This window comes from Antechinus flavipes, chromosome 5 (assembly GCF_016432865.1).
Source record: "Antechinus flavipes isolate AdamAnt ecotype Samford, QLD, Australia chromosome 5, AdamAnt_v2, whole genome shotgun sequence".
NCBI lineage: Eukaryota > Metazoa > Chordata > Mammalia > Dasyuromorphia > Dasyuridae > Antechinus > Antechinus flavipes.
Genome location: NC_067402.1, coordinates 2,013,901 through 2,038,197, shown reverse-complemented (window position 1 = coordinate 2,038,197; position 24,297 = coordinate 2,013,901). Strand labels below are relative to the sequence as shown.

The 24,297-nt window shown below is 67.2% G+C and overlaps 1 protein-coding gene across 1 annotated transcript in view; it reads left to right on the top strand.

The window, feature by feature from the left end:
• Window positions 1-896: 896 nt before the first annotated feature.
• The window catches only part of COL28A1 (collagen type XXVIII alpha 1 chain), a gene marked incomplete at its 5' end in the record, with an annotated part of 45,525 nt that continues 22,124 nt past the window's right edge, over window positions 897-24,297 (top strand). Inside the window, 24 exon segments of the mRNA XM_052001646.1 lie at window positions 897-1,281; window positions 1,284-1,513; window positions 3,302-3,322; window positions 3,822-3,878; window positions 4,406-4,459; window positions 4,941-4,982; window positions 5,192-5,218; window positions 8,676-8,720; window positions 9,037-9,081; window positions 9,440-9,493; window positions 11,479-11,547; window positions 12,425-12,493; window positions 12,982-13,050; window positions 13,916-13,984; window positions 16,157-16,225; window positions 18,270-18,338; window positions 18,807-18,875; window positions 19,517-19,588; window positions 19,968-20,036; window positions 20,677-20,748; window positions 21,067-21,135; window positions 21,654-21,722; window positions 21,847-21,915; window positions 22,670-22,738. Of these exon segments, the coding sequence (XP_051857606.1) occupies window positions 897-1,281; window positions 1,284-1,513; window positions 3,302-3,322; window positions 3,822-3,878; window positions 4,406-4,459; window positions 4,941-4,982; window positions 5,192-5,218; window positions 8,676-8,720; window positions 9,037-9,081; window positions 9,440-9,493; window positions 11,479-11,547; window positions 12,425-12,493; window positions 12,982-13,050; window positions 13,916-13,984; window positions 16,157-16,225; window positions 18,270-18,338; window positions 18,807-18,875; window positions 19,517-19,588; window positions 19,968-20,036; window positions 20,677-20,748; window positions 21,067-21,135; window positions 21,654-21,722; window positions 21,847-21,915; window positions 22,670-22,738 (1,932 nt within the window).

Sequence of the window (24,297 nt, the reverse complement as noted above, 5' to 3'; positions counted from 1 at the left end):
TCACTGTGTATTGTGTGGCTGTGTGCGTGTTGTGTGATTGTGTGTGTCACTGTGTGGCTGTGTGCGTGTGCATCTGTGTAGCTGCATTGTATTGTGGGGGAGGTGCATGTGTGCATGTATACTATGGGGGGGCATATATGTGAGGGGAGGGAGGCCTTGGGGAGTAGAGAGTGGGAGGCGGAGTCTCCTTCTCAGGGGTCCCAGGTTCAGCCCCGGCCTGGGGGTCAGGATTGAGCGAGGCCCCGTAGTGCCTGCCGGCCTTACGCTGCCCAAGGCTGCTGGGCCACCCGCTGCACCTGAGGGATACCAGGTAGCAGGTTCCCCCCGGGAGCGACCCCTGGTCAGCCTCCAGCTCTGGACAAATGTTCCTTCATTCCCAGGAGGGCCGCCGCCCGGCCCATCCCCCGTGCCACGGAGCAGACACGTCAGGCGCCACGATGTGGACCAGCTGCCCCACTCCGCGCCTGCTCCTTTGGGTGGCCCTGGCCACTCTGCGGGTGCTTGGCCAGCGGAAGATGGGAAGCCCCCCATCAGCATCCGGGAGAGGGGACCCTCAGGGTGAGAGCATCTCCTTACCACTTTTTGAGCCACTGGAGGAGGCTGTGTGGTTGAGGGTCCCGGGATTAGCAGGACTTGCTGGGGCTCACGCCTTCTCCTTGGGTCTCCCCGAGTCACGCCCCCCTCCCCGGGGTCTGCTGGTCTCAGTGACTTCCCAAAGAGACCGTCCCAGAAGCGGGACAGACGGCCGGGTGGCCTCGTGGACGGCCTCCCCCCCTCCCCCCCAGCTGAAGCTCGGCAGAGCAGGGCTTGGCGCGTCCTCCCTTCCTTGGGGATGGGCGGGGAGGGGGGACGAGCCTCCGGCCGGACAGGACTGTGGTCCCCTGCGTCCGGGTCTCTGTGGGCGCGGGGGCTGCCCCGCTGCATCCTCCCCCCCGGCCTCACCCGCCCCTTCTCTTGAAGGCTTCGCCTGCCCGGTGGATGTGCTCTTCATCGTGGACAGTTCAGAGAGCTCCAAGATGGGCCTCTTCGACAAACAGAAAGAGCTCGTCAAGGCTCTCAGCGACAGGATTGGGCGGAGGCCGCCGGGCCCCGCCCCCCGCGACGTCCGCCTGGCCGCCCTGCAGTTCAGCAGCTCGGTCCAGATCGAGCAGCCCTTCGCCTCCTGGAGAGACCTGCCGAGCTTCCAGCGGAGGGTGGGCTCGATGGCCCTCATGGGCCAGGGCACCTTCTCCTACTACGCCATCTCCAACGCCTCGCGCCTCTTCCAGCAGGAAGGCCGCCGGGGGGCGCGCAGGCGGCCGTGCTCATGACCGACGGCAGCGACCACCCCCGGAGCCCCGACGTCCGGGGCGTTTCCGAGGCTGCCCGGAGCCTGGGCGTCTCCCTGGTCCCCGTGGGCCTCTCGCTGGCGGCCGACGAAGCCAAGCTCCGGCTGATCTCGGGCGACTCCCCGGGCCGGCCCGTCCCGCGGCTCAGCGACCCCGACGTTATTGAGAACGTACAGCAACAGCTGGTGAGTCCTCCCGCTGGGGGAAGGAGAGGGTCTCTGACTCTGTCAGAGGTGGGACAGCGGAGGTGATGGCATAGACGGTGCTCCGGGGACGCCCCAGTCTGTGCTCCCTGGCGGCTTTCCTGCCTGAGCATCCCCAGGACTGTCAGATACAAGAAAGGCCACTTCCTACCCCTCTGTGTCCCCAGACCAAGGCTCCCCTCCTTGGATGAGGGTGGAGGCTGCTTATCCTCTGAACCTGGCTCCCTTCCTCCCTAACATTGCTCCCTTTAGTCCCTGCTAGCATCCACTTGACCTTTGGGCAGGAATGACACTGAAGCAACTTGTGGCCCACTGTGGCTTTCGGGTCTTCCTCTGCTCTGCCCTGACCACATTTTTGGAACTCTGGGCTGGTTTTATCTCAAAGCTCCCCTCCATAGCCTGCCATGATCGCACCCCACAGTGGGGGGTTAATTCCCCCTGGCGTTCCCTCCCTGTGCTTTGGGCTTGCCTAAATCAGCAGCCCTTGCACCGCAGCCAGCAGTCTGTCTGTCTGGCTGTCTGTCCCCGTGTCCCCCGGTGCCTGTCGTGTACCTTCTGTCACCTCCGCTCAGTTGGGCCCCCTCCTGTGCGTGCTGTGACTCCCTTCCCAAGTGGTTTTTTAAAATAAAGCTTTTAATTTTCCAAATCTCTGCAAGGACAGTTTCCCATGCCCCCCCCCCTTGCAAAACTTTGTTTTTTTCTCTCCCTTCCCTCCACCCCCAACCCTAGCCAGCAAGTGATACAACGGAGGTGAAACATGCAGTTCCTCTGTACAATTTCCACAATTATCACGCTGCACGAGCAAAATCAGACCAAAAGGGGGAAACGAAGGGGGACGCGGGGAAACAAGGGAAAGGCGAAAGCGCTCTGCCCCCCTCAGACCAACCAGCTCCCCCCAGCCCCTGACTCAGCTCGCAGGCCCATCCCAGCTGATCCCCACAGACCCGCGGTTCTTGGCCTGGGAATCTGGGGAGCTGAATCCTTGGGCCCCTCAGCCGCCCGGCTCCCCGCTGGGCTCCTGGTTCTGAGCAGGAGCCGGGGCTGCCTGCGATGACCCCTTCGTGTCACCCCTACCCAGGGAGTGCTGGGAACACTTGCCACAGACACATCATAACGCCTGGTCTTCCTCATATTTTCTCCGTGACTTTCTCAAGTCTAGACAAGGAGCCAAACAGAACAATCCAGGCCAGATTCTTAGCACTGCTGATTTCTGGGGGTAAATGCTCTCCCGCAAATGGAGATAGTTCCCCCCTCTCAGCCTTGGGCGACTGTCTTCGGCCCCACCCCATCCCCCGTAGTCAGGCTGCCCCTCTCGGCCTCCGGGCCTCCCCGGGCCTCAGCCCGGCTCCCTCCCTCCGCCCCTCATCTCAGTCTCTCCTGGGTCACACCTGGAGGCGTTTGGGAAGAGGGCACCTCCCCCAGGGGGCTCCGGCCTGAGCTTCGCCCGCTCTATGGGCTCCGCCCGGCACCAAGGTTTCTGGCCAGGTTTGGACAGGGAAGCCGATGAGTTTGTGTCCCCTGCGTCCCTGCCGTCCTTGCCCCCCCGGAGCCTCCATCTATGGCCTCCCCAGAGCCTTCATCCATGGCCTCCCCTGAGCCCAGCCAGTCCCAGCTCTTGGCTCCCACCTTCCCCTGAGTATGAGGCTTGTGATCCTGGCCTGAGTCCTGGACAGCACGGAGCCTCCGTCCGCAGGGGCAGGGGCGTAGAACTCGGGAAACCTGCGGCGCCATCGCCCGGAATCACGCGGTTCCTCTTCTTTTTCTTTCCAGGAAGCCCTTTTTGATGAGAAGGTGAGCATGACCTCCCCGCCTCCCCCTGGCACGCTGGCACTGCTCCCTGGCACTGCCTATCAGGCGGCCCTCAGGAAGGGCTTCCTCTGACCGGGAAAAGCTCCCAGACAAAGTGTGGGCCCCTTGCTGAGGAGGAAAGTGGGCAAAGCGAGGGTTCGGGGCCCAGGGGGGCTGCGGGCAGCCAGGGATGCCCTCATGCTCACAGACACCCCCGGCCCAGTCTGGGCCCAGCTTCTCCCAAGCCACCGGGCACAGGGACAGGGGGCCGCAATCTCAGCCCCACAGAGCCAGGCACAGAGGGCGGCCCCAGCCCGCACCCATTCCCACGGCCACGTCCCCCGAGCGCTGGGGAAGGCCGGGACTACACATGCACACACGCGCGCACACATGTACACGCATGGGCACACACACGGGCACAGAACGCGCCTTGAGCTCTGCCAGTTCTGCCCAGGGGCCAGTGAGTGACCCTCCAGTCCCAACGCGCACCTCCCTGTTTCAGTGCAGCCAGAAGGCCTGCGAGTGCGAGAAGGGGGACCCCGGGGAGCCGGGAGCTCCGGTGAGTGTCTGTCCCCCTGGGTCGGGGAGGGGACAGCGCCAGATTCAAAGTCCGGGAAGCCGGCCTTGGGGCCGCCACTGACCGCACACGGGAGTCTCGTCTCAGGGAGGTGACAGGGAGGGGCGAGACGGTTCCTCACCCCCCAGCCCCGCCCCCACTCGGCTCTGGCTTTGGGGTTTGGGGGTGGAGGACAGAGCCCTGAGGGCTAGGACTACCCCCCCACCCCTGCCTAGTCCATGGGGGATGGCCGAGCTGGGAGCCAGCGGCAGAGAACTCCGGGCCCCTCCCTCCCTCCCCGCCCACGCCCTTTCTGGGGAGCCCCAGAGTGTGTGCCCTGGGGCTGCAGGTTAGCCTGGGTCCCGACCCCTGGAGAGCACCTGCAGCCCCTGGGAGGGGCCGCCATCCCCGGCCGGTCATTAACCAAACAGGCCCCAAACGTCCGGGCTCGGGATGAGAACAAGTCTTGCACCAGGGGCGCGGGGGGGGGAGAGGGAGGGGCTGCTCCTAGTCCTGCTTCTCCCTCACAGGGCACTCACGGCTATCCAGGCAGCAAAGGAGAGCAGGGGCCCAAAGGGCAGCCGGTGAGTGCCTTCGGATCCATCCTTGTCCCCCCCTCCATCCCCTTCCAGTTTTATTTCAAACACAAAGGCCCAGCACAAAAGGAGCCATCCTTCCCGTGGAGCCGACTCCCGGGACAGCCCTGGCCCCTGCCCCCAGCCCCGGGGAGCTGCGTGGGATGCCTGTGGGCCCCCGAATGCCCCGAGCTCGTGCACCCTGCCTCTGGGTCCTTGGAGGACCTCAGCATGGCGGCTGGCCACAGAGGGGCTCAGGCCAGGGGGCCCTGACTCACGCAGACATGACGTGGGCTTTGCCCGGGCTCGGCCCGTCTGGGGTTGCACGGACGGCTCTCACAAGGTCAAGGCCGAGCCCAGCAGGTGGCTCCTGTCCTTCCGCCGGCAGGCTGGCTCCCCTGAGGGCCTGAAGCTGGTCTTGCTACAGGAGTGGGGGGAGGGCCAGGAGTTCTGGTCCACCTCCGCTCTGACCCTGCTCTTTGTGTGACAGGGGGATGCCCAGAAAGGAGAGCCCGGAGACAAAGGCCCCGAGGTAAGAGGCGGCAGGCTGTCCTGGGGGTTTCCGAGCCAGGGGGTCACCCTGCGCAGGGCCTGGCGCCGAGGGGCCTGGGAGAGCCGGCCCCTTTCTCTGCGCACACGGCCCCGCCCCGCCAGGCCCCTTGGCCCATTTACCGACCCTGGCTTGGGAGAGACTGGCTGTGGCCTCTCACTGACACTCTCCTTCCCCCCGTTCTTCCGCAGGGAGATCCTGGCTACAAAGGGGACAAGGTAAGGGGCTGAGGCGACCAAGAGACTTGGGAGCAGAAAACAGGGGACCCGGAGCCCCAGAGAAGGTCTGTGCTCCGAGGGAGAGCTGGAGGGGCCTCGGGGGCGTCCGGCCCAATGGGTCCCTCAAAGGAAGGCAGGGTCCAAGTGATGCGTCCGGGATCCGGGTCCGAACAAGGCCCTTCCCGCTGGCGCCCCGGCCGGGCGGCACCCAAGGAGCGGAGGCTTTTCTGCCCGAGACAATCTGGCCCTTCACAAATCTTCCCTCAACACAAAAGCTGCCCTCGGGGCCCGGCCCTTCCAGACCTGCTGGCCCAAGCGGAACCGCGCTCGGCCAACGATTTGGGGCCCGTTCTGGGACTGACTCATTGGGTTCCCGTCCCCGGGATCCAACGGGCCCTGTTCTGATGGCCGCTTTCCAGCCGAGTCCTGCTCCTCCGAGAACCTCCTCCCCGAGGCCTGTGGGAAGAAACCGGCCCCGTGGGTCCGGGCCGGCTCCGGGGCTGGGGCAGCCCTCGTCCTTTTCCTTTTCTAAACATTCTTTATTTTTCACATCCATTTTTTGCTTTGAACTCCCCTCTGTCCGGCCGCTTCCCCGCTCACCGAGGAGGCAGGGAACGCTCTCCAGTACAGGGAGCCAGGCCAGAGGCTCCTAACTAAGCGTGTCGCACAAACGGGCAGGAGCCAGAGCACGGCAGGAAGTGAGGGTTCCACTCCGGCCTTGGCTCGGACCCCGCGCCGGCCTTGGCTCGGACCCATCCTCCCTCCGGAGCGGGCAGAGACCTGGTCCCTGTCCCCCGGCCCGGGGGGCCTGGGAAGGGCTCGCTGGGAGCAGCCGCGCCTTTGAAGCGCCCCGACCCCGGCCCCACGGGGTTACTGTGCCCAAGCTTCTCCTGGCTCTGCTCCCTGCGTCCCCGGCTTCTCTGAGACCACCCCCCATCCCCACCCCCACCACAAGCTGTTCCTCCCCCGCTGGTGGGCGTCCCCCACCCTCCGGGCCTTTGCCAGCACCAAGAGCAGCGCCCCCCAATAGTGCGGGTGGTTTAAGGTTCGAGAGCTCGTCACCCGCGGCCGGGGCCGGCATGTCGCCACACTCGGGGCTCACTCAGGGCTTACTGCTGACTGGTACCTCCCAGCGCCCCATAAGCCTGGGAGGCAGGCGCCATTCCTCCCATTTTGCAGCTGAGAAAACTGAGATACGAGTGGCTTGTTCAGGGTCACACAGGCTCCCACCCGACTCCAGTCTTCCTGTGCTCCCTCGGCTCCTGCCTCGGCTGCTTCGGAGGCTCCCGATGGGAGGACTTGGAAGGGAATGTCCCCCCCGCCCCACCTGCTGTGGTTGTTTCGGGCGCCGGACCCCCAAGGGGCCAACACCGTCCCCACGAGCAACGCCGAGCGATTCCAGAGCCGCCCAGGGCCCCGAGGTGGGGGACTCGACTGGCCCGCTGGGCAGGGGGATCGTGCAAGGCCCGGCCCGGCAGAGCCCGACTTCTCCCCCTCCTTCGGGCAGGAGGGAGGGTTTTCTGGTCTCCCGGCAAATGTCTCCGCTCCTTCCGCTCTCCTGAGCCAGATCCCTTCCGTGCGGGCCCAGCGGGGTCTGTCTGCCCAGGACCAAAACGGGGCGCCCGACGGGCCCAGCAGGGCGGCGAGGGCCCCCTTCTGGCTCCTCTGCCTCTCGTCGTGGGCCCAAGATGGAATCGGCTGGAGCGGGGGAGCTGACCCCCGGCTAAGTTTTGGGTCCCGGCCCCTCCAAGGCCGTCGGGTCTTCACTATCCCCGGGCCGCACTGGCCAGTCACTCTGGGGGAGCTTCGGGTAACGCTCCGTGCTATTTGTGAGGGGAGGCAGCAGCGGGAGGGGGTCAGTCATGGACGGTACCGCAGAAAAGCTGGGGCCCGCGGGGCCTCTGGCCAGGCCCTCTCTGAGCCTCTCTGAGGTGGGGCCATGCCCAGGGCCTCCAACTGGGCCAGGGCCTCCAACTGGGCCCAGAGCCTCCAACTGGGCCAGGGCCTCCAACTGGGCCAGGGCCTCCAACTGGGCCCAGAGCCTCCAACTGGGCCAGGGCCTCCAACTGGGCCCAGAGCCTCCAACTGGGCCAGGGCCTCCAACTGGGCCAGGGCCTCCAACTGGGCCAAGGCCTCCAACTGGGCCAGGGTCTCCAACTGGGCCAGGGCCTCCAACTGGGCCAAGGCCTCCAACTGGGCCAGGGCCTCCAACTGGGCCCAGAGCCTCCAACTGGGCCCGGGCCTCCAACTGGGCCCAGAGCCTCCAACTGGGCCCGGGCCTCCAACTGGGCCAGGGCCTCCAACTGGGCCAGGGCCTCCAACTGGGCCAGGGCCTCCAACTGGGCCAGAGCCTCCAACTGGGCCCAGAGCCTCCAAGTGGGCCCAGAGCCTCCAACTGGGCCCAGAGCCTCCAACTGGGCCCAGAGCCTCCAACTGGGCCAGGGCCTCCAACTGGGCCAGGGCCTCCAACTGGGCCAAGGCCTCCAACTGGGCCAGGGTCTCCAACTGGGCCAGGGCCTCCAACTGGGCCCAGAGCCTCCAACTGGGCCCGGGCCTCCAACTGGGCCCAGAGCCTCCAACTGGGCCAGGGTCTCCAACTGGGCCAGGGCCTCCAACTGGGCCCAGAGCCTCCAAGTGGGCCAGAGCCTCCAACTGGGCCAGGGCCTCCAACTGGGCCCAGAGCCTCCAACTGGGCCAGGGCCTCCAACTGGGCCAGGGCCTCCAACTGGGCCCAGAGCCTCCAACTGGGCCCAGAGCCTCCAACTGGGCCTAGGGCCTCCAACTGGGCCCAGAGCCTCCAACTGGGCCAAGGCCTCCAACTGGGCCCAGAGCCTCCAACTGGGCCAGGGTCTCCAACTGGGCCCAGGGCCTCCAACTGGGCCAGGACCTCCAACTGGGCCAAGGCCTCCAACTGGGCCAGGACCTCCAACTGGGCCCAGAGCCTCCAACTGGGCCAGGGCCTCCAACTGGGCCAGGGCCTCCAAGCCAGCTAAGGGGTCCCCTTCCCTCTCATCCTATCATGGCCTGTGGAGATTGTCCTTTGTATCCTGCCTCTGGGGTGAATTCCCCACCTCACCCTTTCCCTTTGATTGTCTGCCTCCCAATCCATCCCCAAGGGCAGGGAGGTTCTGGTGGGTCAATGAGTGACTGAAAGGCGGCAGCAGCCAGGGGGAGCCGGGGCAGGCCTGGGGGGCTCCCCCTCCTCGGGGCTGGGGGATGGGGACTGAGGCAGCCTTGCACTCCCCCCCCACTCCCAGGATGTCTGGGAGGATTCCCCTCTTGTGGCCAAGCTAGGGGTGACCCGCGCCCATCGCCCGGTCATCTCTCTCCTTGGGGTCAGGATGGGAACGGGGGCCCCCGGCGCTCCCCCTGAAAGAGCTCCCCCCGAACCTCCGGGGTATTCCCGCTGCCTGCTGGCGGCAGCCCCCACCCTGAGCCGGGCTGTTTTATATTCCAGGGGGAGCGAGGAGAGTGCGGCACGCCAGGGACAAAAGGAGACAAGGTGAGCCAAGTGGGAGCGATGTGGCAGCCGGGCCGCGTGGCCAGGGGACTCTCGGACGGGAAGCACGGGGGGGGGGGGGGGTCCGTTTTGCTGAGCCCAGCCGCATCCCCGTGCTCCCGGACCGCATTCCTCCCGGGCCTGAGGACAGAAAACCCCACCCTGAGGGCACCAGGGCTGAGCGGAGTGAGCGCTGACCCAGAGGGCCCTGCTGCCAGCCGGGAGGGCGGCCGGGGGTCCACAAAGTGGCCGGGTCACGGGCCCCCCAGCACCCACCCGTAAATGGTCCCTCACCTTGTGGTTTCTTCTTGCTCCTTAGGGACCACCAGGGCTCCACGGCCCCAAGGGCCCGCGGGGAGCTCAGGTACGAGAAGGGGGAGTACAGGGGCTGGGACTGGGGCCCACCAGCTCAGAGACCAGCGGACAGTCATTCCCCGGGGGGGGGGGGGCTGCCTTTGGGCCAGTCATCCCATCTGAGGGCACGAGCTGGCAGCTGCGGGGCTGCCCCCCATGGACCCCGTCCTGCATGGAGCTGTGCCCCAAGGGGAACTTCCAGCTCTCAGGCTGCTGCCCAGGAGCCCCCAGCCCCAGGAGGGCCCAGCAAGGCCTGGGAGAGGCGGTCGGCGCCCTCGGAGCTGGGTCCCCTGCCCCGTAGCTAAGGGCCCCGAGGGGCTCCTCGTTCCGCGTGTGACTGGCCCGTTCCCCATTTTTCCATCGGCCAGGGCGTCGGAGGCCCGCCGGGAGAACCGGGACCCAGAGGCTTTCAAGGCAACAAGGTAATGTCGGGCCCTCGCAGAGGGGGGCCAGGGGCCTCCAGCACCGTGTGTGAGGGTCCGAGGCCCAGTGTCCGGCCCACGAGGCCAACCAGGCCCGTGCCCTCAGCCCTGCGGGGCCGCCTGTGCACAGGCAGGGGTGGGGCTGCCCGGGGTCCCCCCCCCCTGGCCCATGGTCACAGCCCTACTCTGTAACGAGGGAACGGAGCCCCCACCCCCGGCTGGGCCACGACTGCTCCCCATACAGACAGGGACGTTAGGAAGATGGGGGCTGGGCCAGGGTGGGACCTGCTGGGCTCAGATGGACTCTGGGAATCTCTTCTGAGGTGCTGGGGGGCGGGGAGAGAGTGGGGGAAGGGGGGCGGTGGCTGATGGGGAAAGGAGAGAGATTAGGACCAAACAGAGCCAAGAAGCCCCTGGGACCGAGGGGACCCCAGCGATCCCATTCAGAGGACGGAGAGCCCAGGGTCAGGCGACCAGGCCTCCGGCTGCCCTCAAAGGTCAGGCGTCTGATGCCAGGCCCAGGCCCTGGTCTCTCAAGGCAGAGCCAAGTGCCCTCTCCACCGCACCACCCGGCTGCCTGGCAGGAAGCTGAGAGAGGGCCCCCGCCGCTCCGAAACTCCCATATTCCTGACGTGGGGGGGGGGGGGGGCTGCAGAACTGGGAGGGCAGGAAGGGGGCACACGCTCAGTCTGGGCCCTGGCACGCTGGCAGTGCCCAGCAGGGATGAGGGAAGGTCTGCAGAAGGACACGTCCAGCTGTTTTTCTGGAGGCTGCAGTGGCCCTGCCTCCCCCTGCCTCCTCCCAGCCTCCCAGCCTCCCTCCCTCCCTCCCCCCCGAGCGGGTTCTTCCAGCCTGGGGCTCCTAAAGCCCCCGTGGGCCGGGAAGGCCACGGGAGCTGGGAGACTCGGAGGCGTTTGTCTTGGCTGGTTACCCTTCTGATGGGGGGCATTCAGGTGCCAGCCCCCATCCTGGGGCATTCAGAGGGCATAGGTGCCAGCCCCCCGTGCTGGGGCATTTGGGGGACGTGGCTACATCTGCAGCTCCTGGTGCCTTCTTAAATGGCCGAGGTCCCAATGCTGGCATAGGAGGCCTCTGAGTGTCGTGGGGGGGATTCTGGGTAAGGGGCCAAGAGTTGGCGCCCCACGGCAGCGCCCTCGATCCGTGACTATCCTGGGAAAGGGGGTGTGGCCGGCTCTCCGGCCCCAGGTGTTTGGTCACTCGCCCCAGGGGCCCGGCCTTGTCTCTGGAGGTCACAGAGGATCTCTGGGTCCTTGGCCAGGCTCCCCCTGGAGCGTGCCGGCTCTTGCCCCGCTCCTGCCAGACTCGGCAGGCTCCGGATGCCTGCGGCCCCGGATGCCTGCGGCCCCGGATAAGAATGGCCTCCGGGCTCTCATCCCTTTCAGTGGGATTCATGCCTTGGGACTGGGAGGACTCTGCCTCCTCCACTCCCGCCAGCCTTCAGGCATCCCAGAGGCTCCCGCCAAGTGCGGGCCACGGACAGCTAGGGGCGCCTTCCACTGGGAGAAATGGGGACTGCCTTTGCCACAGAGGCGGCTCGGTCCTAGTGAGCACGGCGGGAGGAAAGCCCTCTGGAGGCCCCCTTTTCTCAAAGCGAGCCCAATTGAGCCATCCCAGGGGGTTCTCTGGGGGGCTCTCCCAGGGGGCTCTCAGGGGGACTGTCCCAGGGGGCTCTCCTAGGGGGCTCTCAGGGGGGCTCTCCCAGGGGGCTCTCGGGGGGCTCTCCCAGGGGGCTCTCAGGGGGGTTCTCCCAGGGGGCTCTCCTAGGGGGCTCTGGGGGGGAGTTCCCCCAGGGGACTCCATTTTTTTTTGAGTTAAAAAAGGTTCAAGATGTTGTTTCTGAAGAACAGAGCTTCCTGGGTTCAGGCTCAGTCAGTCTCGCACTGAGAAACCAGAGGATCCCAGGAACTGCGGGCGCGCGCTGATCCCGGGAAGAATCTGCCTAACGTGGCGCTCTCTGCTTCTAGGGCGAGCCGGGTCCTCCTGGCCCCTACGGTCCTCCGGGCCCCCCTGGCATCGGACAGCAGGGGCTCAAGGTAAGGATCCCGGCCGTGGCGGAGCCCAGTGGGAGCCGGCGCTGCCCTCGGGCACATTTGGGGGGTGGGATGTGTCCCGAAGGCCTTCTCCAGCTCTCCCCAGCCCCCCTGCTGTTTGGGATGTAGCCGCCTCGGGAAAGCCAGTGGGAGTGACCGGGGTCAGGGACCCACAGGGCACTCCCGGCCTTCCTGTGGTCCGGTCACCCCCGTGGCTCCCGTGCCCACCCACCAGCTCGAGCTTGACGCTGTTTGCGGACAAGGAGGGCACCATGGGGGTTGGGGCGCACAGGGCAGAGCCCGGTGGCACTAAGGAAGGCTCTCAGAGCAGGGAGCCCACAGCCTGAGCGTGCCCCGGCTCCGTGTCCCTGCCTCACGGGCAGCTGGCGCGCCCAGACGGAGGCTGCAGGGCCTGGCGGAGCGCTGGCGCGTCCCACTTCCCCTTCGTGGCACGGCTGGGCTCCCCCCTCCAAAGCATGGCCGTGTTCTACTCCGATGCTTTGGAGGGTCCATCCTGATGGGGACAGTCCCTTCTCTGGTGCAGATGCCCTCCACGCCATCCTCCCCACGGCGTCCTGGATGGCCGCTCCTGTGGTCGGGGCTCCTCTGTGGGAGAGCATCAAGGGGCCTCTGGGGAGCCGGGAGAGGGCGCTTCGGGAGCCTCTGAGGTGGGGTCTGGCCCAGAGCATTCCTGGTCCCAGAAGGCTTCAGACCACGGCCGCGGCCCCTCCCTCCCTCCCTCCCCCACGCCGTGCTCCCGCTGCATGCTGGGTGCTTTGGTCACCCCCCCACTCCATGTATCACTCTCCAGATCCCCGAAGATGCTTTGGGGGCTTAGCCAGAAACGGCAGCAATCCCTCCATGGCCCCCTTTCTTGTAGGGAGAAAGAGGGCAAGAAGGCCGGACTGGAGCTCCCGGGCCCATTGGCGTGGGTGAGCCAGGACAAACGGTAAGTGCCCGCGAGTACCGGGACAAGCCGCGGACCCTTGGGACCACGGGCAGAGGCGGCAGCAGAATGACAGAGCTGGCCAAACTTGGGCAATGAGGGGGGTCGCCAGGGGGTGGCGGCCAGAGCGCGGGGGGCTGTGGGGAGGGCGCCTGGGCCCCCTGCCATGAGGCCACCAGCCTTGGGTGCTGGATGTGCCGGGGATCCGTCGGAGCTTCAGGACATGGGCAGGGGTGCCCCATATGAGACCCTGCCCTCACTTTACTCCACCACGATACCCCATCACAGAGAACCCCACTGGGGGGCATCCCACTGCAGAGCACCCCACCATAGGGAACCCCACTGCAGAGCACCCCACCACAGGGCACCCCACTGCAGAGCACCCCATCACAGAGCACCCCACAATAGGGCACCCCAGCGCACAAGCCCCTCAGTAAACACCATCTCTCTTTTTTCCCCCCTTCTTGCCCCCCCATCTCCTCCTTCCTCAGGGTCCCCGGGGTCCCGAAGGAGCCCCAGGAGAGAGAGGCATGCCTGGAGAAGGAGTTCCCGGGCCCAAGGTAACGCCCCATCCGCACGTGGGGCCGGCCGGAGGAAGGAGCGAAAGCGAGGGGGGCCGATGGCCTTCGGGCGGACAGTGCCGGCCACCCGCCCCCAGAGGGCAGCTGAGCGCAGGACACTTGCCCAGCCAGGGGGGTTGTGGGCCCGGGTCAGGGAGCCCCTGAGACAGAAGACCTTGGGGAGACCCCGTCCTCAGGGTGCAGCTCAAAGGGGTCCCTCCCTGCCTCCCCGGGCACGGGTGGGCTTTTGCACCAAGGACGGGCCTGACTTAAAGGGGCTGCTGGGGGGAGCTGGGCGGCCTCAGCACAGTCCCCTGGGATGGGGAATTCTGGAGCCGGGGGACAGCCTGGAGCAGCATCCCAGGGCAAGGGCTTAGCCTTGATCTCGAGACCCCCAGGGGGATCTCAGGGGCTGGAGGCAGTGAAGGGGGCAGGAGACTGACCCAGAAAGGGGGCACTGAAAGGGCAGAAGTCCCCTTGTCCGAGCCCCTAACGAGCTCCTGTAGCTGGAGGAGACCTGGGGGCTTCAGAGAAGGATGGCCGCCCTACTGTGTGCACCCAGAGGCCACCCCGAGGGCCCTGAGCCCAGGAGGAGGGAGGGCAGGGGCCCCAGATGTCCTCCTCTGGGGCCCGGGCTGGCCTGGAGGTCCCATTCTGGGGAGGACATTGTCAGATCCGGAACCCTGCAAACAAACACTGGGGGGAGGCTCCTTGGGAGAGAGTGGGCTCTGGGGGCACTGGGTGTGGAGCACTGGAAGCTTCCTCCCAGGGAGGGCCGCCCCCCACAAACACCGAGCTGGCGTGCCGTCGGCTGCTTTCCATGTCCTGGGGCCGCAGGCGCTGATGGCGGTCTTGTTGTTTTCAGGGTGAAAAAGGTTCTGCCGGGCCCAGTGGCCCCCAGGGACTGCAGGGTCTGTCCATCAAAGGGGACAAGGTATGTGCCTGCCCAGGTCACATAGCGAGAAAGCTGCTCTGAGGGAACACGTGAATGAATGAATCAGTGGTATTGTGGGTGCCCTGAGCCGGGCCCTGAGCCGGACACTGAGCCGGACACTGAGCCGGACACTGAGCCAGACACTGAGCCGGACACTGAGCCGGACACTGAGCCGGATACTGAGCTGGATACTGACCCAGGCCCCGAGCCGGACACTGAGCTGGGCCCCGAGCCGGACACTGAGCCGGATACTGAGCCGGACACTGAGCCGGATACTGACCCAGGCCCCGAGCCGGACACTGAGCCGGGCCCCGAGCCGGACACTGAGCCAGACCCTGAGCTGGACACTGAGCCGGGCCCCAAGCCGGATACTGAGCTGGACACTGACCCAGGCCCCGAGCCGGACACTGAGCCGGGCCCCGAGCCGGCCCCGAGCCAGACACTGAGCCGGACCCTGAGCTGGACACTGAGCCGGGCCCCGAGCCGGACACTGAGCTGGACACTGACCCAGGCCCCGAGCCGGACACTGAGCCGGGCCCCGAGCCGGACTCCGAGCTGGGCCCCGAGCCGGACCCCGAGCCGGTGCCAGGCAGGGTACACTGGTGTCTGGCTGAGCCGCTTCATCCCGCCCCCCATGCTGGCTCTGACGCTGTCCATTGGCTGGGTCACTGGACTCCCAATAACTTGACGCATCCAGAATTTGGCTCTGGGGCCTCCAGCATCCCTGGGCAGTCCCCTGGGCCACATAGTCCGGCCTGGAGTCTGGTCTCCCCCAAGAGCTGAGGGACCGAGGCCCGGTGCCGTGGGGAGCAGCCAGGGCTCCCGGCTCCACATTCAGGCCCCGTTCTTTCTCCCGGAACGTGATGCTGCAGGACAGACGGGGGTCCGAATGTCAGCTCGGGCCTTTCCTAGCCGTCCCCCCTGTGACTCTCCACGTTTCCCATCTGGGGTGTCGGGACCCAGGAGGAGACGTTCTGGAGCAGACAGGATCTCTCCCTCCCTCCCTCCCTCCCTCCCTCCCTCCCTCCCTCCCTCCCTCCCTCCCTCCCTCCCTCCCTCCCTCCCTCCCTCCCTCCCTCCCTCCCTCCCTCCCTCCCTCCCTCCCTCCCTCCCTCCCTCCCTCCCTCCCTCCCTCCCTCCCTCCCTCCCTCCCTCCCTCCCTCCCTCCCTCCCTCCCTCCCTCCCTCCCTCCCTCCCTCCCTCCCTCCCTCCCTCCCTCCCTCCCTCCCTCCCTCCCTCCCTCCCTCCCTCCCTCCCTCCCTCCCTCCCTCCCTCCCTCCCTCCCTCCCTCCCTCCCTCCCTCCCTCCCTCCCTCCCTCCCTCCCTCCCTCCCTCCCTCCCTCCCTCCCTCCCTCCCTCCCTCCCTCCCTCCCTCCCTCCCTCCCTCCCTCCCTCCCTCCCTCCCTCCCTCCCTCCCTCCCTCCCTCCCTCCCTCCCTCCCTCCCTCCCTCCCTCCCTCCCTCCCTCCCTCCCTCCCTCCCTCCCTCCCTCCCTCCCTCCCTCCCTCCCTCCCTCCCTCCCTCCCTCCCTCCCTCCCTCCCTCCCTCCCTCCCTCCCTCCCTCCCTCCCTCCCTCCCTCCCTCCCTCCCTCCCTCCCTCCCTCCCTCCCTCCCTCCCTCCCTCCCTCCCTCCCTCCCTCCCTCCCTCCCTCCCTCCCTCCCTCCCTCCCTCCCTCCCTCCCTCCCTCCCTCCCTCCCTCCCTCCCTCCCTCCCTCCCTCCCTCCCTCCCTCCCTCCCTCCCTCCCTCCCTCCCTCCCTCCCTCCCTCCCTCCCTCCCTCCCTCCCTCCCTCCCTCCCTCCCTCCCTCCCTCCCTCCCTCCCTCCCTCCCTCCCTCCCTCCCTCCCTCCCTCCCTCCCTCCCTCCCTCCCTCCCTCCCTCCCTCCCTCCCTCCCTCCCTCCCTCCCTCCCTCCCTCCCTCCCTCCCTCCCTCCCTCCCTCCCTCCCTCCCTCCCTCCCTCCCTCCCTCCCTCCCTCCCTCCCTCCCTCCCTCCCTCCCTCCCTCCCTCCCTCCCTCCCTCCCTCCCTCCCTCCCTCCCTCCCTCCCTCCCTCCCTCCCTCCCTCCCTCCCTCCCTCCCTCCCTCCCTCCCTCCCTCCCTCCCTCCCTCCCTCCCTCCCTCCCTCCCTCCCTCCCTCCCTCCCTCCCTCCCTCCCTCCCTCCCTCTCCCCACAGGGGGACTCGGGACCCGTGGGACCTCAAGGGCCGAGGGGAGCGCCTGGACTCGGGACTCAAGGGGACCAGGTGAGTGCCTGCTTTCCTTTCACCTTCTAGAGAGTCCTCCCCAGAGGCCTTCCCGGGAGGCTGGCCCACAGGCTCTGATTCCACGGGACTATGGAGACTCGGGCTGGCAGGGCCAGGTCCACCAGGCCTTCTGGGCTGGGTCCTGTGCACAAATTTATACTCCTGCTGGCCAATCAGCGTGCAAGAGGCTCCACTCACTGGGCACCAATCCGGAGCCACTCGTGCTCTCCAAATGAGGTGCCAATGCTCAGGACCACGCCCTCTGGGGCAGAATTAGGCTCAGATTGATTGAGGGGGATTCCCTTAAATATGGCAGAGTGAGAGCAAGAAAGAGAGAAAAAAGATGGAGGAAGGAAGGAGGGAAGGAAGGAAGGAAGGAAGGAAGGAAGGAAGGAAGGAAGGAAGGAAGGAAGGAAGGAAGGAAGGAAGGAAGGAAGGAAGGAAGGAAGGAGGAAGGAAGGAAGGAAGGAAGGAAGGAAGGAAGGAAGGAGGAAGGAAGGAAGGAAGGAAGGAAGGAAGGAAGGAAGGAAGGAAGGAAGGAAGGAAGGAAGGAAGGAAGGAGGAAGGAAGGAAGGAAGGAAGGAAGGAAAGAAGGGAGGGAGAAAGGGAGGGAGGGAGAGAGAGAGGGAGGGAGAGAGGGAGGGAGGAAGGAAGGAAGGAGGAAGGAAGGAAGGAGGGAAGGAAAGAGGGAGGAAGAGAGGGAGGGAGGAAGGAAGGAAGGAAGGAAGGAAGGAAGGAAGGAAGGAAGGAAGGAAGGAGGAAGGAAGGAAGGAAGGAAAGAAGGAAGGAAGAAAGGAGGGAAGGAAGGGAGGGAGGAAGGAAGGGAGGAAGGGAGAGAGGAAGGAAGGAGGAAAGGAAGGAGGGAAGGGGAGAGAGAGAGAGGTGCTTGGTGCACTGTCCTCCAACCTTCTCTCTTCAATCCCTTCCCTGCCTCCTCTCCTGGCAGCAGACCACCTCACCCCTTCCCAGCCCCTGGGCCTCCATCCTCATCCCGAGGCTCCCGAACTACATTTACTCTGAAGAGTCTTCACAGAGAGCTGCACCTCTCCCTCCCTTCCTCTCCCTCCCTTCCTCCCTCTCTCTCCCTCCCTTCCTCCTTCTTTCTCCCTCCTTCCCTCTCCCTCCCTCCCTTCCTCCCTCCCTCCCTCCCTCTCCCTTCCTCCCTCTCTCTTCCTCCCTCCCTCCCTCTCTCTCCCTCCTTCTCTCTCTCTCCCTCCCTTCCTCCTTCTTTCTCCCTCCCTCCCTCCCTCCCTCTCTCTTCCTCCCTTCCTCCCTCTCTCTTCCTCCCTCCCTCCCTCTCCCTCCCTCCCTCTCCCTCCCTCCCTCTCCCTCCCTCCCTCTCCTTCCCTCCCTCCCTCCCTTCCTCTCCCTCCCTCCCTCTCCCTCCCTCCCTCTCTCTCCCTCCTTCCCTCCCTCCCTCCCTCCCTCCTTTCTCTCCCCTCTCCCGCCCCTCTTCCCTCTCTCAGTTCTGCCTTTCCCCCGCTTGCTGGAGGCTCCCTCCCCAAGTCCTCCCCCAGACTTCCCGATCTCCGTCCTCCCCCCAGGCTGCCCATTTTGCTGCGGGGGCTGCTGTGCCTCCATTTCCCACATCCAAGCCCTGGGCCCAGTGCCCGGCACTAGGAGGTGCCCGCCCTCCCTCCCCCTCACTCGCGGTGAGGTCCGCCTGCCTTTGTTTCCGTGCCCTGGACAGCTCAGAGCCTGGCACACAGCAGGAGCTCCATAAGTGCTCGCTGCGTGGCTTGAGCGGCGCACATTGCGGGCCCCACTCGGCATCTCGGCGCCAGCGCTTCTGGTCCTTCCGCGTTCTGGACAGAAAGTCGGCCTCAGAACTGCGCCGGAGCCTGCTAGGCCGAGAGCCGGGGCGGGCCCGCGTCGGGAGGGGAGCAGACGTGTGTTTCCCACGGGGGCCGCGCTGTCCCAGGCCCTCTGGAGGAGGATGAAGAGGAGTCTGGGAGACCCCGTGTTCCCCGTGGACCCCATCCAGCCCAGGAGGGGAAACTGGCCCATTCACTTCTTGACCCAAACTTTTCTTTTTCCTTGAAAGGGAATCCAAGGCCCCAGCGGCCCCCCTGGCCCCCAGGGACCCCCGGGCCAGGGCTCTCCGGGGCCCAAGGTAAGGTCTGAGCAGAGATTTTAACCTGTCAGGGCTCGCGTCGGCTGGCAGGGCCTGAGAGCGCACAGCTGGAGGGGCAGGAAGTGACTGTTACAGTCATTCTGACCTGTGCACGAGCCCCCCCCCCCCGCCCCCCGCCAAGGCTGGCCCAAAGGCGCAGAAGCCCCCACCTCAGCAAGGGCCCCTGTGACCCTCCTGCTCAGCCCATCTGACAGCCCAGACACACGAGGCGCCCCCAGCATTTGCTGCCACAATTACAAGCAGAGCCACCCGAGGGTTTCCCTCGTCGGGGGGCCGGGCACACACCGCCTGCCCCGTGAGCGCTTCCTTCGGCCCTTCTCCTTCCTGAGACCGGGGTCACCGGTGACCCTACACGGACCCTCAGGAAATGATGGGCGTGGGACCCGTGGGGGGGGCGGTCCCAGCCGCCTTTCTGGCACCAGAGTGAGGCTGTCCTTTCCCTCCCAGGGAGAAGCGGGCCGGCCCGGACCCACCGGGCCGCGGGGACCAGGAGGGATTGGAGCCCCAGGTCCAAAGGTGAGTGGGGCGGCCTTGGCTACCAGGCGGGGTTTGGGCTCTGGGCGCGGGGTCTCTCCTGGTGCCCCGTTTCTTTCCCCTGCCGGGGAGCCAGCTGCCGTGCTCAGAGTACGTGTGATGGCGCGGCGGCAGCTCTGTCCCCGGCGCGGAGACAGGCTCTGTCCCTGGCTCGGTGACGCGCTCTGTCCCGGCCCTGGCCCCATCTCTCCAGCCTTTGGGCCTTGCGCTTCCCCCTCTACCCTTGGACCTCAGGGCCTGAGGGCCGCTCCCGGGTCACTTTCAGAACTCCTTGCCCCATATTCAAGCCTGAAGGGTCTGTCCCGGGGCTTCTGCGGCAGAGGGGCCCAGCCTGTGCTCCAGCTCTCTCGGGAGCTGTCCAGCGTCTGCTGCCAGAGAGAGGCGGGTCCTCCAGGCCGGGGACTGGGCGGCCCCGCGGCTGCCTCCGCCAGAGCTTTCCAGGGGAGGGAGGCCAGCCCGGGGGGCGGGGCTGGGGCGGGACTTCTGACCACAGCCCGTTTGCGGTCATGGGCCCTCCGGGCCATTCAGGCTGGGGGGAGGCGGGGAGCAGGGACTGGCCCAGGCCCAGGGGCTCTGGCCCAGCAGGCAGAAGTTACAGGTGCATCTCTTTGCTTTCCCACCAGGGGGCGCCGGGGTCCTTGGGGCTGCCGGGCCAGCCAGGCTCCCCAGGAGAAGACGGAGCTGCCGGCAGGAAGGTGACGCCCCTTTTCCTCACCTAGGGGCTCCCCCTGCAGACCCAGCGGCTCTCCCGCCACTAGCCCCCGCCAAACCCCCTGGCCCAGAGAGGAGGCTCTCAGCGGCTCTGGGACCCTGTAGCCCAAGGGGCTGAGCTGGAGAGCGCCCCCCACTGGGCAGGGCCAGGAGGTCGGGAGAGCCCTCGGACCCTCTAGTCCAGCTCCTCCTTCGGCGGAGGGGGAGGCGGGGCCTCAGGAGTTCGGGAGCGCCGAGGCTGTGGGGGTGGGCGCGGGCGTTGGGGTCGGGGCTGGCGCGGCCGCCTGTGGGGGGCACTGGGGGCTGACCATGGGTGGGCGCTGGGGAGGGGGTCGCCCCTAACGCCAACGTCCTCACCCCTAGGGGGAAGCCGGACTGCCGGGGGCGCGAGGTCCAGAAGGAGCCCCGGGCAGAGGAGAGCCCGGCCCCAAGGTACCCCGCATGGCCCCTCCGCACATGGCCCTCTGGTGACTCAGGGAGGGAAGCGCCCCCCCCCCCAAACACCAACATCCGGCCCAGCAGACGCTGCCCCCAGAGCGCCGGGGCTCGCGGCCATTTCCTCCTCCATCCACTTCCCGCACAAACGTCCCGGCTCTTCGGGGGGCACTGCCCGCGCCATGACCCGGGAACAGCCCCCGGAGTCTGCGAAGGGCTTTGAGCGCCAGAGGACCGGGCCGATGCGGACCGGGACTCAGCGGACTTGATTGGCTGGGGAGGTCACGTGGCCATGCCAGTCCTCTCTGACTTGGGGGTCCCTTCCCGGGATTTTCCGGCAGAGATACGGGGGGCGTGGCCGGCTCCTTCTCCCGCTCATCTCACAGATGAGGAAACTGAGGCAGACAGGCCTAATGGCTTGCCCAGGGCCACCCGCTAGAGTCCAGGCCCAGCGCTCGCTGCGCCCCTCACTGCCCCCCTCACTGCCCTGGCCACGCGGTCTCGCCGCTCCTCTGGGAAGGTCACTTTGACTTGGGGGGCGGGGAGACTTGGCGCCGAGGCCTGGAGCATGAAAACTGGTCACTTCCTCCCGGGCGGCCTTGGGGGCTCGGGAACTTTCCCCCTCCTTGCTTTTCAGGGCGATGAAGGGAAAAAAGGGAGCAAGGGCAGCGCGGGCCAGAAGGGCATCGTGGGTCCCGAGGGGCCGAAGGTGAGCATCCCAGGGCGCCGAGGCTGGCACGGGCCAGAGGGAGGGGCCGGTCCTGCAGGGCGTCCCTCCTCGGGGGCAGGACCCGGCTGTTCCCAGGCCGGCAGCGCCAGGGGGAGGCAGCATAAGCCACGGGCTCCCGGCTCTCCAGCCCTCGAAGGCCAGGTCCCAGACTTCCCAGGACCGGGTTCCAGTCCCACGGCCTCCCTTTCCGGTGTCTACCCCTCCCAGCCCGGAATCAGAGGCCCTGATGGCCTCCGGGGACCCCCTGCAGAGCTTGGGGACTTTGTCCAGGAGGGTCTTTGGTTTCCTCCCACTCAGGGTGAGCCCGGCGTCATGGGGCCCTTCGGCATGCCGGGGCCGTCGCTCCAAGGGCCTCCGGGGCCAAAGGTACAGACGTTCTCTTGTTGGGGCCGAAGGGGGCGCCTTTGGGCCATTGGGGGGGGGGGAAGTTGGGCAAGGGCTGCTCTTGGCCACAGGCTCCAGCTTCTCTACACCCGGGGGTCTCCCCCACTGGGAGGTGGCCCTGACTACGGATGAGACTGAAAGTGGGGCTTCCCCTCCTGTGGGGTCTCCTGGTCCCGGCTCCTGTGGGGTCTCCTGGTCCCCACTTCCCGGGGCTCCCGGTCCTGGCTCCCTGGGGCCTCTCAGTCCCAGCCCCACGGCCCCTCCTGCCATCCCTGAGCCTGAACGCCCTCGCTTTGCTCCTGGCCCTCCAAAGCTGGGTCCGCCCCTCAGGCCGGGCCGGGCCCGTGGCCTCCGAGGCTGCAGTGTGGCCTTGTTTGGCGCCCGGACCCCTGGGCGGGGAGTGCCCAGGCGGGGAGTGACCGGGCGGGGAGTGACCGGGCGGGGAGTGACCGGGCGGGGAGTGACTGGGCGGGGAGTGACCGGGCGTGCCTGTTGTGCAGGGAGACCGAGGGGAGCTGGGCAGGCCAGGCTTCAAAGGAGAACCCGGACTCTCCGTGCGAGGCCCCAAGGTACCGTCCGGGTCCTTCCCTCGCCCCTTGTCCCTTCTGTCCAGGGGCCAAAGGAAGTGCTCCCCCCGCCTGCCGTGGTACATGGCTGGCACTCACTGAGCCCCTGCTGTCGGGTTTTCCCCAGGGTGCCCAGGGTTCTCCGGGACCGGAGGGGGCTCCAGGCCCCAAAGGCGAAGGGTATCCTGGAGCAGCTGTAAGTGCGCCATCTTCTTTCCCTTTCGGGGGTGGGGAGGGGGGCTCAATGGCTTAGTGGCAGGAGAAGTGGACTCTGCGTGGCAGAACCGGCAGACCAAGGAGCCGGGGGGCGGCTCGCGCTTGGCTCTGGTCCTGGGTGGCTGCGTGAGCCCGCGGGAGAGCCTCCGGCCCAGCCCCCTGCTGCTTGGGAGAGCCTGGCCCACGTCCCCCTGGGAACCCCCCACGTTACATCCGCCCCATGTGCTGGGGGCCCTTAGCTCTTGGGGCCGACAGGAAAAAGGGGAAATGTGTGAATCCTTCCCCCTCTTTTGAGGCGAGATAACAACCACGGAGAAGAAATGGCCATGGGGCCTCCGCTGCGAGCCCGTGGCTGCCCAGCCGCTGAGAGCACGGCAGGGACCGGCCCCTGCCCGCCAAGCCCTTACTCCGCTCTGCCCGGCCGGAAGCCTGTGTCCCCGGGCGAGAGCACTCCTCCTGCGTGGAGTTCGATTCTAAGAGCGGCTGCCCCCCCTCAGGCTTTTGGGGCCCAGCCCTGGGCTCCCGGGGGGCCCCTGCGTCCCTCCCCTGCCGCCATGAGCCCCGTCCTTAGCATAGGGCTTGGACGTGGCGGGTGTGAGGCCGTGTGGGTGCGTTGAGGGAGGGGTGTGGGCTGGGGCGGACCGGGCGATGGAGCCCCCTGCGGGAGGGCCGCCCCCGGCTTCCTGAGGTTCAGCTTGGGAGGGGCTCTCACCCTCGCCCGTGTTTCCCCTTAGGGACCTCGAGGGCTCCCGGGACCTCCTGGGCCCATGGGCTTACGGGGACTAGGAGATACCGGCGCGAAGGTAAGGGGGATTCTGACCAAGTCTTTCGCTCTGTGGCTGGCAGAGGTAGGATGGCAGGAAGTGCCCGGGGTCCCCTGCAGGGGCACCCGCCTTCTCGTCCTGGGTGCCGCTTGTTCTCCTTCCCCAGTGACCCCCAGGGGCTCCACACCATAGGCTGGGTCCATGTCTCCTGGGCAGCACAGGTGCCAACATGGCACATGCCTCTGCCCCTGCCCGTGCCCCTTGGCACATGAATGACCCCTCACCTTCCCGTGGGATGTTGACCTTCTGTTTCCCCTCGGTCACGAGCCCTCAGCAGTGACTTGCTGCGGTCACTCCGCGTCCATCTCGTGCCCCTCCTTGGCCAGTTCTGGGTGGCCAGTGCTTCCTATTCCCACTGCGTCATACCTAGGCATGATGGTTAATTTCTCGCCTTGGAGAGCCCCAGCCCCTTCCTCTTCCTCCCCATCCCCTTCCTCTTCCTCCCCACCCCCCCTTCCTCTTCCTCCCTGCCCTCCGTGGCTGCAGAGGGGCTGCCACAGATGGCCATGGGCCGGGAAGCCCCCAGAGGTCGTCGCCAGGCCCCACCCGGGACCCAGAGAAGGTCCAAAGTTATGGCGCCAGTGTGAGAATCCAGGCCCTTCTCTGCTCTTCCCAGGCCCGAGGCCTGTTCCCCGGGCTGGCGAGTTGGAGTTTGATTCCAAGAACGGCCGCCCCCGACCCCTTGGCGTCCCTCAGGCTTCTGGGGCCCGGCCCTGGGCTCCCGGGGGGCTCCTTCCTTCTGGGCCCGGGCTCTGGGGGAGTCCGCTGTCTTCTGGCTCCCTTTGTGGCCCCCGCATTCAGTGCAGTGCCTGATCCGGGGGAGGACCCCAATCGGTGCCCCTGCCTCGGCCCGGCTACTAGGGACAAGCTGGGGCTGTGGGATGGAAGGAGGGGTCCCGGCCCTGGGGCCAGGGGCCACGGGTCCCAGTCTCGCTTCTGCTGCCATTATCTGTGCAGTCCGGGACCGGCCACTCGGGCTCCTCCTCCGTGAAGTGCGTCATCCCTCCAGCTCCCAGTTCTGGCCGGTGCTGTCCGGCCTCGGCCGCCTGGGGAGTCCCGCGCCCCGGCCCTCTCCTGCTGGACTCTGGCAGCTCCGTGATCCCCGTGGGAGGGTGCCGGGAGTCCGGCAAACACAACGGGACTGGTCAAGGAGGGAGACAGGAGGGGGAGAGCCCCAGGGAGCAGCCTGCCTCCACTTACCTACCCTTCCTTCACTGCCCTGGTCCAGCCTGCAGCACTCCCCGGGTATGGGACGGACTCCTCCTGGGGTCCTCTCCCCGGGTACGGGACGGACTCCTCCTGGGGTCCTCCCCCCGGGTACGGGACGGACTCCTCCCAGGCTCCTCCCCCCGGGTACGGGACGGACTCCTCCCGGGCTCCTCCCCCCGGGTACGGGACGGACTCCTCCCGGGCTCCTCTCCCCGGGTACGGGACGGACTCCTCTTGGGGTCCTCCTCTGCCTGCCCCCCACCTGCCCAGAGCACGCAGGGAGGACCAAGCCCGGGAGGCTGAGGAGGACGGGGGGAGCGCACGAGATG